The 13,247-nt window shown below is 43.7% G+C and overlaps 1 protein-coding gene across 2 annotated transcripts in view; it reads right to left on the bottom strand.

The window, feature by feature from the left end:
- LOC145344818 (testican-3-like) overlaps positions 1 to 13,247 on the bottom strand; it is a 522,820-nt gene that overhangs the window by 54,176 nt on the left and 455,397 nt on the right. The window contains exon 7 of one of the 2 annotated variants that reach the window (XM_080192030.1): positions 8,970 to 9,095. In XM_080192030.1, coding sequence (XP_080048156.1) covers positions 8,970 to 9,095 — 126 coding nt within the window. Of the gene's footprint in view, positions 1 to 8,969; positions 9,099 to 13,247 lie in introns of both variants that reach the window. The other variant, XM_080192021.1, reaches the window with a different exon arrangement.

Raw genomic sequence — 13,247 nt, 5'->3', positions numbered from 1 at the left:
CATAATCTCTCCCTTTTTATTCCTCAACTCCACCCACAGCGACTCAATCCCTACCTCCTCCATATTATCCTCCCTCTGCACTGCTGTGATGTGCTCCTTCACTAACAGCGCCAACCAACCACCTCTTTTCAACCCTCCTCTGTCACACCTAAAACACTTATACCCAGGAACATTCAGCTGCCAGTCCTGCCCTTCCTTTAACCACGTCTCCATTACTGCCACCACATCTAACTTCCTCACAAACATCAAGGCCCTAAGCTCATCTGTTTTACCTGTCACACTCCTCGCATTGAAACAGACGCAGTCCAACCCACCAGGGCCACTCAGAAGCTCGCTCCCCCTGATAATTTTCCTTTCACCCAAACCTACCCTATCACCCAACTCACTCTCAACCCGTGTCTAATGAGCTATCAGTCTCATCCTCACCCCCGCTCCCTATTAGTTTAAACCCTGCCTAAACACTCCAGCTAATCTCCCTGCTAAGACATTTGTCCCTCTCCCATTCAAATTTTCCCCATCCCTCCTGTACAGTTGCCCTTCTCTCATAAATACTTCCCAGTGGTCTACAAAAGTAAAGCCCTCTACCTTGCACCAATCCCTCAGCCATACGTTCAGCTGCATGATCTCGTTATTCCTAGCCCTGTTTGTACTAGGCAGCAACCCAGAGAATGCCACCCTGGAGGTCCTGCTCTTCAGTTTGGACCCCAACTCCCTAAATTGCCTGTGTACATCTGCCCTACTCTGCCTTCCTACATCCCTCTCACCTACGTGTATTATTACTTCTGCCTGGGTCCCCTCCCCTTTCAAAATTCCCTCTATCCTCTCCGATATGTCCTGTACCCCTGCTCCAGGGAGGCAGACTACCATCCTGGAGTCACGCTTCTGCCCACAGAACCTCCTGTCAATTCCTTTGACCCTCCCATCCCCCACCACTATCACATTGCCAGCCCCCTTCCTTCCCTCTGAGTCATTCTGGCCCTCCTGTCTTTCCTTTTGTACCCCTGTCGATGTCTTTTGGGGGGCCACTGGGGTGGTCTTTGGAGCAGAACTATTCTTCTTCTTCCTCTTCTTCCTCTTAACAGTTGTCCACCCATCCTGCTCCTTAGCCCCTGGGACCTCCACTTGTTCATGGTTCCTAGCCATTAACTCCTCATTCTCCCTGACCAGAAATGCATCCTCTAAACGCACCTCTAGTTGCCTGACCCGGGCCCTCAAGCGCTGCAGCTCTAAACACTTGAGGCAGATGTGGGCCTTCGGGAGACGTGATGCCTCCAAGAACTCCCACATGTGGCACCTAACACAGCTAATGCTCCTCCCCATAGCCCCTGCCATGTCCCAACCTCACTTGGGTTTGACAGTCTGTCCTCCTCTCATTTTCACAATCTCCAATCCTATAGAGTTAACTTTCTCCCATTGTGAGCTCTGAGGAACTTGAACAGAGTCCTGACACTGGTCTGAATACATTAAGAGACATCACAGATACTGGAAAGTGGACATTTCAAAGCATATACAGAAGGCTAGCCATTGTTACTTTCTTAACTGAGGAAGCTAATAGGATTAGAGGACACTAACGGAGGCATTTTCTGAGAGTTCATAGCATTAAAAGTAGCGCACACACACTAAACAATTGAAAAAATATGCTCACGAATGTTTTGTCCATGATTTTTTTTCCCCACGAGGAGAAAAACTGAACAATGCGTCCAAAATTTTCTAATAGGTTGCTAAGCTCCAACCAAAGAAACTTATGACTGGAAAGGGAAGAATGTAACAAATAAAGGTAATGAACGTGCACTACATGTAAGATGGATACTGAGAGAATGTTTCTTGTGGGGAATAGCAAGAGGCCATCAATATAAGATAGCCACCAAGAAATTTAATAGAGAATTCAGGAAAACCTCTTCTCCTAAAGCCTATGGAACTCTCCACTAAAAGGAGTTAGTGAAGCAAATATTACGGACATGATCTTTCCAGCTTGCCACATCCATCGACCTGTGTGACAAGCCAGGAGGATAGCGCGAGGGGCCAAAAATCCAATTTGTGCTCCTCGGCTTCATTTTACTGGCAAGAGTGACTTCATTCTCAAAAAGGCCGCGAAGCTTATTAGCACCAGAGAGTCTGGATCTCCATATCATCGAGTCTGGCATGGCTGCTTCCCCTTCCAGGTGCTTCTACCATGCCAGCAAGAATGCACGCCAGAGCAAATAACTATTGGACTCCGCTAGAGGAGACCAGGAACCATGGCCATGTCGAGGGGGATCGTAGGCCACTGAAGCCCTCGGTTGGTCAGGGGCATGGCCTGGCAGTTCCCACCTGGTACACTGGCAGTGCCAATTGGACACCATAAGTGTGCCAGGAACAGTGCCAAAGGAAGGGGGGCTATGACGGGGGGGATTATGATGTTGGGGCATGCACGATGATGGGGATGGCTATATACAATGATAAGGATGCTATGCAATCTGACAATGTCCTATCCATGTTGATGGGAGTCGATGTACATTGATGGGTGCTAATTCTCAGGGGGCCTATGCAAGGGTGTGTAGAGGAGATGGTGGTCATGTAGGGGGGGTCATGCAAGGTGGGTCGTGGAGGTGGTCATCATCGGGCTGGCGGAGGGCATGTTGGGTCCATCAGCAGACCCATCAGGAGGGGCCTGATATCCTGAAGCCAGCGATACATGTTGATGCTGGGTGGGGGTGGAGAGAAAGGAATGGTGACAATGTACCAGTGGAGTGGGGGGAGGACCTGATGTCTGTGCAGCAGGCGGGAGGAGATCAATCAATATACCGGCAGGTTAGGATGTCCTGTGAATGGTACCCAAGGGTTCTGAAGATGGCTTTACTGGCACATGTAAGCTCCATTCCACCCCCCCTCCACCCCCTACTGATGGACAGCTCCCAACTGTCAAGAAAAGTGACAAATTGTCAGAAGGTTGCAATGTGGAGCTCGCCAACAAGACCGGCGCTGAGGAGTCCAATTTCCTTGCCATTGACATTTGGAATTTTGGGGGGAAAGTGCCACCCTATATTTCAATGTAATGGGAAATTAGACAAGCACCTGAGGGAGAGAGAATGGATGGTTATGATAGTCAATGTAGATGAGAAAAGATGAAAGGATGCTTGAGTGGAACAAAAATACTGGCATGGACTGGTTGAGTTACATGGCCTGTTTCTATGCTGTATATCCTTTGTAATCCTTTGTAAACATTGTTTTTTCATTTCTGATGTATATTGTGTCCTTCATTCACTTATTTTTTTTAAAATTTACCTTATCTTCATGTTTTCTATCATGAACCTTGTATGCTGGTTCAAGATTCAATCAGCCTGAATCAGGACAATCCACATGACTCGGCACACAACAGAAAGACTCTCAAATAGTGCACATTTCAAATAATACCTAATTTGCTAGGGTATTGATAACTTTACATCAACCAAACTATTAAATGGTTCAATATCATTTTTAAGTAATTTGCTTTGATATTTTAACCAGGTTACTCATGCCCTGAAGAATAGGTATTAATAAAACTGCATCAGGTTAAATCCTTAAATAATTCAAGGAATATTCAAGTAATGATAAAAGAACATGTATTACATTTGATAATGTTGCCTCTATGTCTAGTTCAAGACAGATTGTTGTATTTCTGATTATACAAGTGATTTTTAGCAGAAATCTGAACGAAGAACTAACCTTTGTTTTGCCAACTGCACCAAATCAGAAGCTCTGCCCTTTGCAATTCATGACATAATTTCCAGATTTTGAATTTACCTCACTTCATGGAAGGAAAAAAATTACATTTATACAGACACTTTTCTGTCTGCGGGACATTCAAAAATGCTACACAGCAGCCAGTGAATTACTTTTGAAATGCAGTCAGTTATTATTTACAAATATTCACCCAGCAAGTTCCCACTAACAACTGTGAGGTGCTCACTGAAATTTGCTACTTGTAGCAGCCGAGCTGCAGCCTTAAAGCAGGGTGAGGATGGCATCGACAGTGGCCATGAAGTTGATAGTGACCATGTCTCCGCTTCCTTCCTGGCTGGGGACTCTACTATTTACAATAGCTGTTCTCTATTGAGTAAGGGAGATCACTGAAGCTCTGTACACAAAAACTGTTGAATATATTTCGTTTGTTTTTGCCAGTGAGAAGCATTTGGAGAAAGCATGCAGGTTCATCATGATTGCAATGCTGCTTTGTGGGTGCAGTGTTTGAATTCTGAGATTTCAGAGATTCTCAGAGAACCATGCCTGCTATCCTTGCAGCAGTCACAATGCCTTCATTTTGCAGCAGTCGACTGCTCCATTTGCATTTCAGCCACCATGCCAAATGGCTATTGAATAACAAGTGCTATCCACAATCCACGTAAACGTGGTCAGGATGCAAAAAGCAAAAGCTATGCTGCCACACACTGAGCAGACCATTGGCTGAACTGCTCTGGAAGTGTCCTGAGGTATTCACCAGGGCGTTTGTCATGACAGTGTTACTACTGGACAAGTCAGATTCCAGAGTGGAACCTGATTGATCCTAACATTAATATTCTGTTTGGAAACGTTTCATAAACTAGAAAAGATTAACTAATGTTACACTACTCCTTTGTCCATCTCTACTTTTACAGATTTATAAGGATAACACAAGTTGCAAAATCTACCTTATAATAAGTATGCAATTCATGTAAATCAACAGACAACCTATGATGCACCACACTCTGAAACCAAGTGAAAGATGCCACCCAAAACAGATGCTATGGATCTCTTATGAACGCTCCCTAGACACTCGTCACAATATGAACCAATCATTTCAAACTCTGTCTTATACATGAGGATTTATAATCAGCACTTTCAAAAAATCCACCTCCTCTCCAATGACGCTTTCACTTGGACTTCTCCAACCAGGATTCACTTCCAACGTTTTGAACTCTCCTTCTAATGTTCCCCTCCCCGGCTTCCTTCGGACACTCAGCTTCACCCTCAGGCACACTCTCAGGTATTTGGCTGTGCCAAGCAGGATACTATCACTCCAAAAGACCGTAGTAAAGAATCACTAACCCTTAGCAGTACCTTTGGATCTTCTGGTTTCCCGCAGGCCCACTTTGCCTTGATTCTACACCCTGCAGCCTTTTCTCTTTAATTCAGATCATTTTTCTCTGCTCCTTACTTGAGCTTCACTGTTCCTTGTCGTTTGACATAGCTGTTTTCTTGGGACAGTTTCCTGTTGCATTCCCTGGTTTTGGGGACTTTCTTCTTCTGAGGAATCTGCTCTGTGCAGTTCCCACTCCTGGGTCCAGCTTAACCTGGTTTCTTCATCCAACTGAACTAAATGTTTTCTGTGTCTCCCCCTGTCTCTTTCGGCCTCCTGTTGTTAGACGACAGCACAGTTTTTTTTCTATTTTGTTTTGGCTTCCCTGAACCACTTTGAAAGTCTTAAAACCTCATTAAAAATGCAGATATACAAAAAGGCTTCAGACTTGCCAACACCATCTCTAACAGAGAAAAGCTCTAGATAAAACCAGTGGCCTAAACCGCCAAGAAGAACAAGAGTAGCAGAAACATAGGAGTTCTACCACCATGTCACAAACCTTCCTGACTTGGAATTGAATTGCCGTTCCTTCACCAACACTGGATTAAGTCCTGTAACTCCCCAACAGGAGGATATACATAGACCACTTGGGCTGCAGTAATTCAAGAAGGCAACTCACCACTGCCTTCTCAAGGGCAATTATGGATGGGCAATAAATGCTAGCCTAACCTGCAATACCCATATCCCATGAAAAAAAGAAAAATACAACAAATGCAGACTTTCACCGTTATCAGCTTCATATGTAACAAAGGTACATTTTTAAAAATCGTTGCACACCCCTTTCACTGTTTGGTAGGTTTCACCTTTTGCACATTTAAATCTGATCCAGAAATAGTTCTGCAGTGCAATGTTTGTAGTTTTATCTTTGTCCTGCTGCTTCAGGAATACTGATAAATCATGCAATGACTCTTGCTTGTATTCATCTTTGTCCTTCCCTGTTTCTTCTCCATTTTTAAAGAGTTGACAAAGTCCTAAAGGAATGCCCATCAATGCAGGTCATGTCCCCTGTTCAGGAAAGGTGTCTGAAAATCCAGCAGTGGAGAGGCCGAAGTCCTAAACAAATGTCTTCAAATGGCTATTCCCCTCCATATTAAAACAAATCACTCAAAAATTCCAAGGGTCCACAGTTCACAAAAACTAGCATGACAAAAAACAATCATTATATTCATCAGAAATAGATAGGAAATATATTCAAACTTTCCTGGGCTGGTGGTAGTGAATTTCCTTCCATTAGATACCTCAACCAATTATTTTTTCCTGATATGAAACAGATGGCTGAGAGTTAAGAACCTACTACATTTACGACATACCAATGGGTAGCTGCACAGCTTGCTACTTTACCTTTTCTTTGATTCATCAGACGGTGCTGAACCCCATTGCACAAAGTAGTGCAATTGCCAGAAGACTCAATATTTCCCTAGAATGCAAAACACTCTAATAATGCTTGTGACATGAGGCAACAGAAGCCTCTTGCGCTGCAAATGCAATATCCAAACCAAATGCAAACTTGCAAGAGGGATTAAATTCTTGCTTTGTTGCTTCTTCTGCACAGAATCTGTGCAGCAACATACAGCGTGAAAGCTCAGGTCCTAAAAGCAAAACTGAGTAGTATTGAAAGGCATACAGAGGCCCATCTTCTTTTGATGTGATGTTTATATTTAGTCCCCCCTGCTGGTGATGAATTATAAGAGGATTGTTTCACCAACAGAAATTAACGGTGACTTACTGCTCATGTAGAGCAGTGTGAAACTGAAACACAAATTGGGAATTCAACAATGGATATCTGTTGTCATCAGATCAGTTTCCATCTACAAATAGCACATGTACCAACTACAGATCACAGGAAAAACTAAGATCTGAAATTCTTACAGCCAAGCAAAGTTGGTACATTCTTTGACAGGTGCTAAAATTTAGGATGGAATCAAATTCCACTGTTTTTTTTTATCCCAATTATTTATCATTTTAAATTCTGACCAGGAAGTAGTGAATCTTGAGGCTGCTGTGTCTGGGGATCTAGCTAGGCTACTGCAAGATTTCCACTCATTAGATCCTTAGAAAGAAAGGAAGGCAGAACCTGTTATTTTATAAGTGCTTTTAACAGCTCAGGATGTCTCAAAATACTCTACAGCCAATTTTGAGTGTTATTGTTGCAATGTAGGCACAAAGCTGTGCACACCAAGATCCCACAACAGCAATCAAATAAATGGTCATATCACCTGTTTAATAATGTTGTTTGTGGGATAAATATTATTCAAGACATAATGTGATAGTGTGAACTTTCCTGTTCCTCTTCAAATCGTGCAATGGGATTTTGTATGTTCACATGTGAGGGCAGACGTGCCTCGGTTTAATGGTTCAGCTGAAAGACAGCTAGTTAGCACTTACAACCAAGCTTGATTAGGAGGCTAACTGATCTATGGGGATTTTTCCTCCCATGCCTCATGGTGAAGAGGATCAGTTTGATGACCTCCTTAGCCCTGGTCCACATGACTTAAGAACATAAGAACATAAGAAATAGGAGGAGGAGTAGGTCATCTAGCCCTTCGAGCCTGCCCCGCCATTCAATAAGATCATGGCTGATCTGAAGTGGATCAGTTCCACTTTCCTGCTTTCTCCCCATAACTCTTAATTCCCTTGCCTACCAAAAACCTATCTACCCGTGTCTTAAATATATTTAGCGAGGTAGCCTCCACCACTCCAACGGGCAGAGAATTCCAGAGATTCACCACCCTTTGAGTGAAGAAGTTCCTCCTCAACTCCATTCTAAACTGCTCCCCCCTTATCTTGAGGCTGTGCCCTCTAGTCCTGCTATCCTTCCTGAGCGGGAAGAATCTCTCTACCTCTACCCTATCCATCCCCTTCATTATCTTATACATCTCTCTAAGATCCCCCCTCATCCTTCTAAACTCCAACGAGTACAGACCCAGTCTATTCAGCCTCTCTTCAGAGTCCAACCCCCTCATCTCGGGTATCAGCCTAGTGAACCTCCTCGGCACTCCCTCCAAGGCCAAAATATCCTTGCGCAAGTGCGGCGACCAGAACTCCAGCTGTGGCCTCACCAGTGCCTTGTACAGTTGCAGCAAGACCTCCCTGCTTTTATATTCTATCCCCCTTGCTATAAAGGCCAGCATCCCATTCGCCTTCTTGATCACCTGCTGCACCTGCAGACTGGGTTTTTGCAACTCATGCACAAGGACCCCCAGGTCCCTCTGTACCGTAGCATGCTGCAGCTTTTCGCCCTTTAAATAGTAATCCCTCCTACTATTATTCCTGCCAATTTGGATAACCTCACACTTGCTAAGGACTTCCCCTAAGGAATTCAAGTCTCTGGAGTGGGGCATGAACCCATGACTTTCTGACTCAGGGATGAGAGTACTATCACTGACCCATGGCCGACATGAGAGGCCCCAACAGAATGCGCTCCACTGAGAGCTGCTGTGATTTCCACTGAAGACTTTGGGATGATTTCTAAAAGATTCGAGAAGATAAGTAATCAATCTGGGGATTAATTAACTTTATTTCAAACAATTGTCGTATACTTAGTTGTCCAAGATTTTAAAAGATCACATATGGGAGAGATGGAGACAAAGTAATGGGGGCACATGGAAGGAAGATGATGACTGGAGAATAGTAGCTTGAGCCCTAGGTATATACTGTAAATTGGTTATCAAATAGCCAAATGAACTTGTGTGAAATCTTGTCTGTGTCACAAGTATATATTTTTCTGGAATGAAATCATTTGAGAGAGGAGAACATTTTGAAGAGTTAATTTGTTCAAAATTAAAAAGATTAGTTGGCAGCTGGTTAAATATAGTATTTCTAATTGTAGTACGTGATTTGTTTTGCAATTTTTCGCGAAGTACAAAGTTCAGTTCAAAAATGTGAAGTCACTCACTAACTCTGTCCTTGTCTTGTCTCTGAAGCCCACGAGTCTTTTTGTTGTGGTTTCCATTTTCATGAAGCACTTTGAACCAGTCCTTTAGTCTTGACACAACTTCTCTGAACTCCCTGTCACTGCATTCTGCTAAAGAAACAAAAATTAGACACTAAAATGTGATCAAATAATACATTTATCAACTTGCATAGATTTGCCTTATTCTTCTGGTGACACAACATCCAAAACATCAAGCACTGTTTAACCTCCTCAAGGATGCAACAATTTTGACAATATACTTCAAGACTTCACAAGCTGATCAATTGAGGATAAAAATGAGTTGATTTAAAATGTTAGCTTTTCACTTGTCCTCCTGATGTCGTATGCCACTCAGATTTTAATTCAAAACTGATAAACTGAAGCAACTAGATTTGAGTATCAAGCAGCACTGAGGATTAAATGTAACTTCCAGGTTAGGAACAAATGAAGTATAAGACCACTTACTTGTTTTGTATATATGTGCTTTCAAATTGAAACATACAGCCCCATTTATAAAGGGAGGAGAAGGCATCACCCCCATTAACTATTTTTGGAGTGCAAGTACAAGGGCAACTTTGAGCCCACATTAATGGTTTGCAGCATTGCTGGCGCAGAGAATCAGGAAACGTGATTCTCTGCAGAGAGATCGTGTTTCCCAAGTTTCCATTCTCCGAGGTTCACACCCACAAATGGCAAGAACCTAATTTCAATGGATTTCAATTAATTTTGAAGTAACAAGCCAACACCACCCCTTCCACTGCCTCCCCCCTCCCACCACACGAAGCCCCCTCACTGAATATTCAAACCTCATTGATATGACATCAGCGAGGTTTACAAGAGGTTTTGAAAAACAAGATTCAGTTGAGGGGATCCCACCCACGGGCACAAGTGTAAGTATGGCCCGAGGGGGAGAGGACAGAGTACTGTCCTACTTGGTACAGGTTAACACTTCCATTTTGAAATGGCAGTGCCAGCCTGTGCTGGGGGAAATGCTAGGTCAGGGCAGCCCCACTACAGAGGTCCCCCTTCTGTTAGTTGGAAGGGGTTGATGCCTGTGAGAGGGGCAAGTGCCCCTGAAACTGCGGTGATGGGGAATCATCTCGATGCCTGCAAGAGCAGGGTTGAAGTGAGAGGAATCGGGGCACCCTTTAAAGATGGCACCTCGATCTCTATGCAACCGACCTCACCCTGCCCATGTTATGGCATAACCCTCACCCAATAATGTTTTTTTTAACTCTTAGAGGCTCAGGATCTGGAGTGAAAAGTGGGCTGAGTAGCTGGAGAGTTACATGCCAGTTTTCAGTCGAAGTCTGACAATTTGAAAGAATGTGTGAAAATGTCACCCTACATTTCTAATTTTAGCAATTTTTCCACTACTTACAACACTTGCAACATTAAAGATATTCACACTAAAGTAAAACACTTGATTTTTATATTAACACTCTCAGGCTCCCTTTTCTCTCTTCAGGTACCCTACCCTGAAATGATGTTAGTGACCATAGACTTCTGTTATTGGTCCATGCTTGGCAAACTACTGCAGTGTTTTGCTGTTACTGCCTACACTTGGCTGACCAGGAAACTCTCCCACTGTTACCACCTGCTAGAGGCATATTGGAAGGACTTATAGATGGATAATGGGCATGTTATGAATGCACCTTCTACGGTCAACAGGTCCTGGCTGAGGTAAGGACACTACAACTGGACCACAAGATTGTTTAATATAATCTCCTGCTGAGATTATGGGACTGTTCTACTCAGGCTTGTCCAAAGTGTGGCCCTTGGGCTGGATACAGCCTGCAAAGTTCCTCGGTGCAGCCCTGGCACCACTTTTCAAAACTCCCAGTCAAACTGGTGAATTTCAATGGAAGACTATTCTTGGAGCTACGCTTCCAATCACAGGCCAATTCTCTCCTACTGATAAGCCGACCTGTGAGCGTATCAGCAATAAATGAGGGAGTAAAACGTAATTGACTGGAGAAGCAGCAAACACCACATTGGTGAGCGTGCTGAGGGCTGCTGGCCTAAGGGAAGTGGAGCAGAGTCATGAGACCATGAGAAATAAGAACAGGCTAGGCTGTTTGGCCCCTTGAACCTGCTCCAGCATTCAAGAGGATCATGGCTGAATTCCTCACATTCACTTTTCTGCCCTTTCCCCATAATCCTTGATTCGTCGATCAATGAAAAATCTATCCACCTTAAATTTACACAGTAACTCCACCCCACACTCCTCTTGTGGCAAGGCACACCAAAACTCACAATCCTCTCAGAGAATAAATTTCTCAGTCTTAAATTGGCACAATTTATTCTGAGACTGTGCCCTTTGGTCCTAGACTCTCCCATGAAGGGTAACATCCTTTCAGCATTTACCCTGTCAAGCTCCTTAAAAATCCAATGTTTCTATAAGATCACCTCTCATTCTTCTAAATTCCAATGAGTAGAGTAACAACCTGTTTAACCTATCCACATTAGTCAATCCCTCCATGCCAGGGATCATCCTAGTGAACCTCTTCTGAACTGCCTTCAATGAAGTAATATCTTTCTTTAAATAAGAGGACCAGAACTGCTCACAGTACTCCAAGTATGTCTCACCAGTACTTTGTATAGTTGCAGCAAGATTTCTCTACTCTTATACTCCAACTCCCTTGAAATTAGGGCTAACATTTCATTAGCCTTCCTGATTACCTGCTGCACCTATTTGTGCTAACTTTCTGTGTTTAATGTACAAGTATCCCAAGTGCTGTTTTTCTACATTTAAATAAGACTTTGTTCTCCCTTCCAAAATGAACAACCTCACATTTTCTCACATTATACTCTATTTACCAACTTTTTGCCCATTTGCATTTGGAGTACTGCGTCCAGTTCTGGTCGCCTTACTACCGGAAGGACGTGGAGACTCTGGACAGAGTGCAGAGGAGGTTTACCAGGATGTTGCCTTGTATGGAAGGACTGGGTTATGAGGAAAGATTGAGCAAATTGGGGCTGTTTTCCCTTGAAAGACAGTGACTGAGGGGGGATCTAATAGCAGTATGTAAGACTATGAAGGGTATAGATAGAGTAAACAGAGGTAAGCTATTTCCTATGTTAGAGACACACAGTACGAGGGGCCACGGGCTTAAGGTGAGGGGGGAGAGGTATAACACAGATATTAGAGGGAGGTTTTTCACACAGAGGGTAGTGGGGGTATGGAATGCTCTGCCAAGTAAGGTGGTGCAGGCAGGCACGCTAGATTTGTTTAAGAGTAACTTAGACAGGCATATGAATAGGTTGGAGATGGGAGGATATAGAAGGTTGTTTTAAATAAAGTTGATAAACAGTGGGACGACCCTGATAATGGAAAAGTATATGGGATGATAATAATGTTTTTTCTCTTTTAATTCACAGGTTTTAAGTCAGTCCGCCTTGTTGTCCAACGAGGGGCATACACGCGATGGGTTGTACTTGGGGCGCTCTTGAATATTCGAGATTGGCCTAGTGCTTCATGTCGTTAGTGTGTGCTTAAACTGGACCAGGTGCTGGGCAACATGACAGCTCAGTGACTATCACTGTTTGCTGTGCAGACACATGGATTTGGGCCAGTGTCTGTGGGAGTTTGCGCATTCTCCCCGTGCTTGTGTGGGTTTCCTCCGGGTGCTCCGGTTTCCTCCCACACCCCAATGATGTGCTATTAGGTTGGTTGGAAGTAATACATTGTCCCTAAATTAGTTTCCCTCAATGTGGATTGCCATAAAAACAATAGATAGGGGTCATGGGTGGAGGGGGGTCTGGTAATATTAAAATGGCGGCGCGGGCTTGTTGGGCCGAAGGGCCTGTTTCCCGGGCTGTTTTTGTTCTTTGTACTTAATTGATCACGATCTCTTTGTAAACTGTTTGTATTCCTCTCACAACATGCTTTTCCACCAATTTTTGTATTGTCTGCAAATTTGGTTTCAGTACATTTGCTTTCTTGTTTCAAGTCATTAATAGAGGATCATAGAATACCTAGTTCAGGAGAAGGTCATTCAGACCATCGAGCATGCACTGACAACAATCCCACCCAGGACCTATCCCCACAATCCCTCATATTTACCCTGCTAATCCCCACTGACATTAAGAGGCAGTTTAGCACTGCTAATCAACCTAACCTGCATATCTTTGAAATGTGAGAGGAAACAGGAGCATCTGGAGGAAACCCAGATGCAGTCATGGGAGAATGTGCAAACTCCACGCAGATAGTCACCAGAGGCCAGAATTGAACCTGGTTCCCTGGCGTTGCGAGGCAAT

This window comes from Carcharhinus amblyrhynchos, chromosome 1 (assembly GCF_965287045.1).
Source record: "Carcharhinus amblyrhynchos chromosome 1, sCarAmb.v2.hapA, whole genome shotgun sequence".
In the NCBI taxonomy this organism is placed as follows: Eukaryota; Metazoa; Chordata; class Chondrichthyes; order Carcharhiniformes; family Carcharhinidae; genus Carcharhinus; species Carcharhinus amblyrhynchos.
This window is presented reverse-complemented; position numbering and strand designations above follow the sequence as displayed.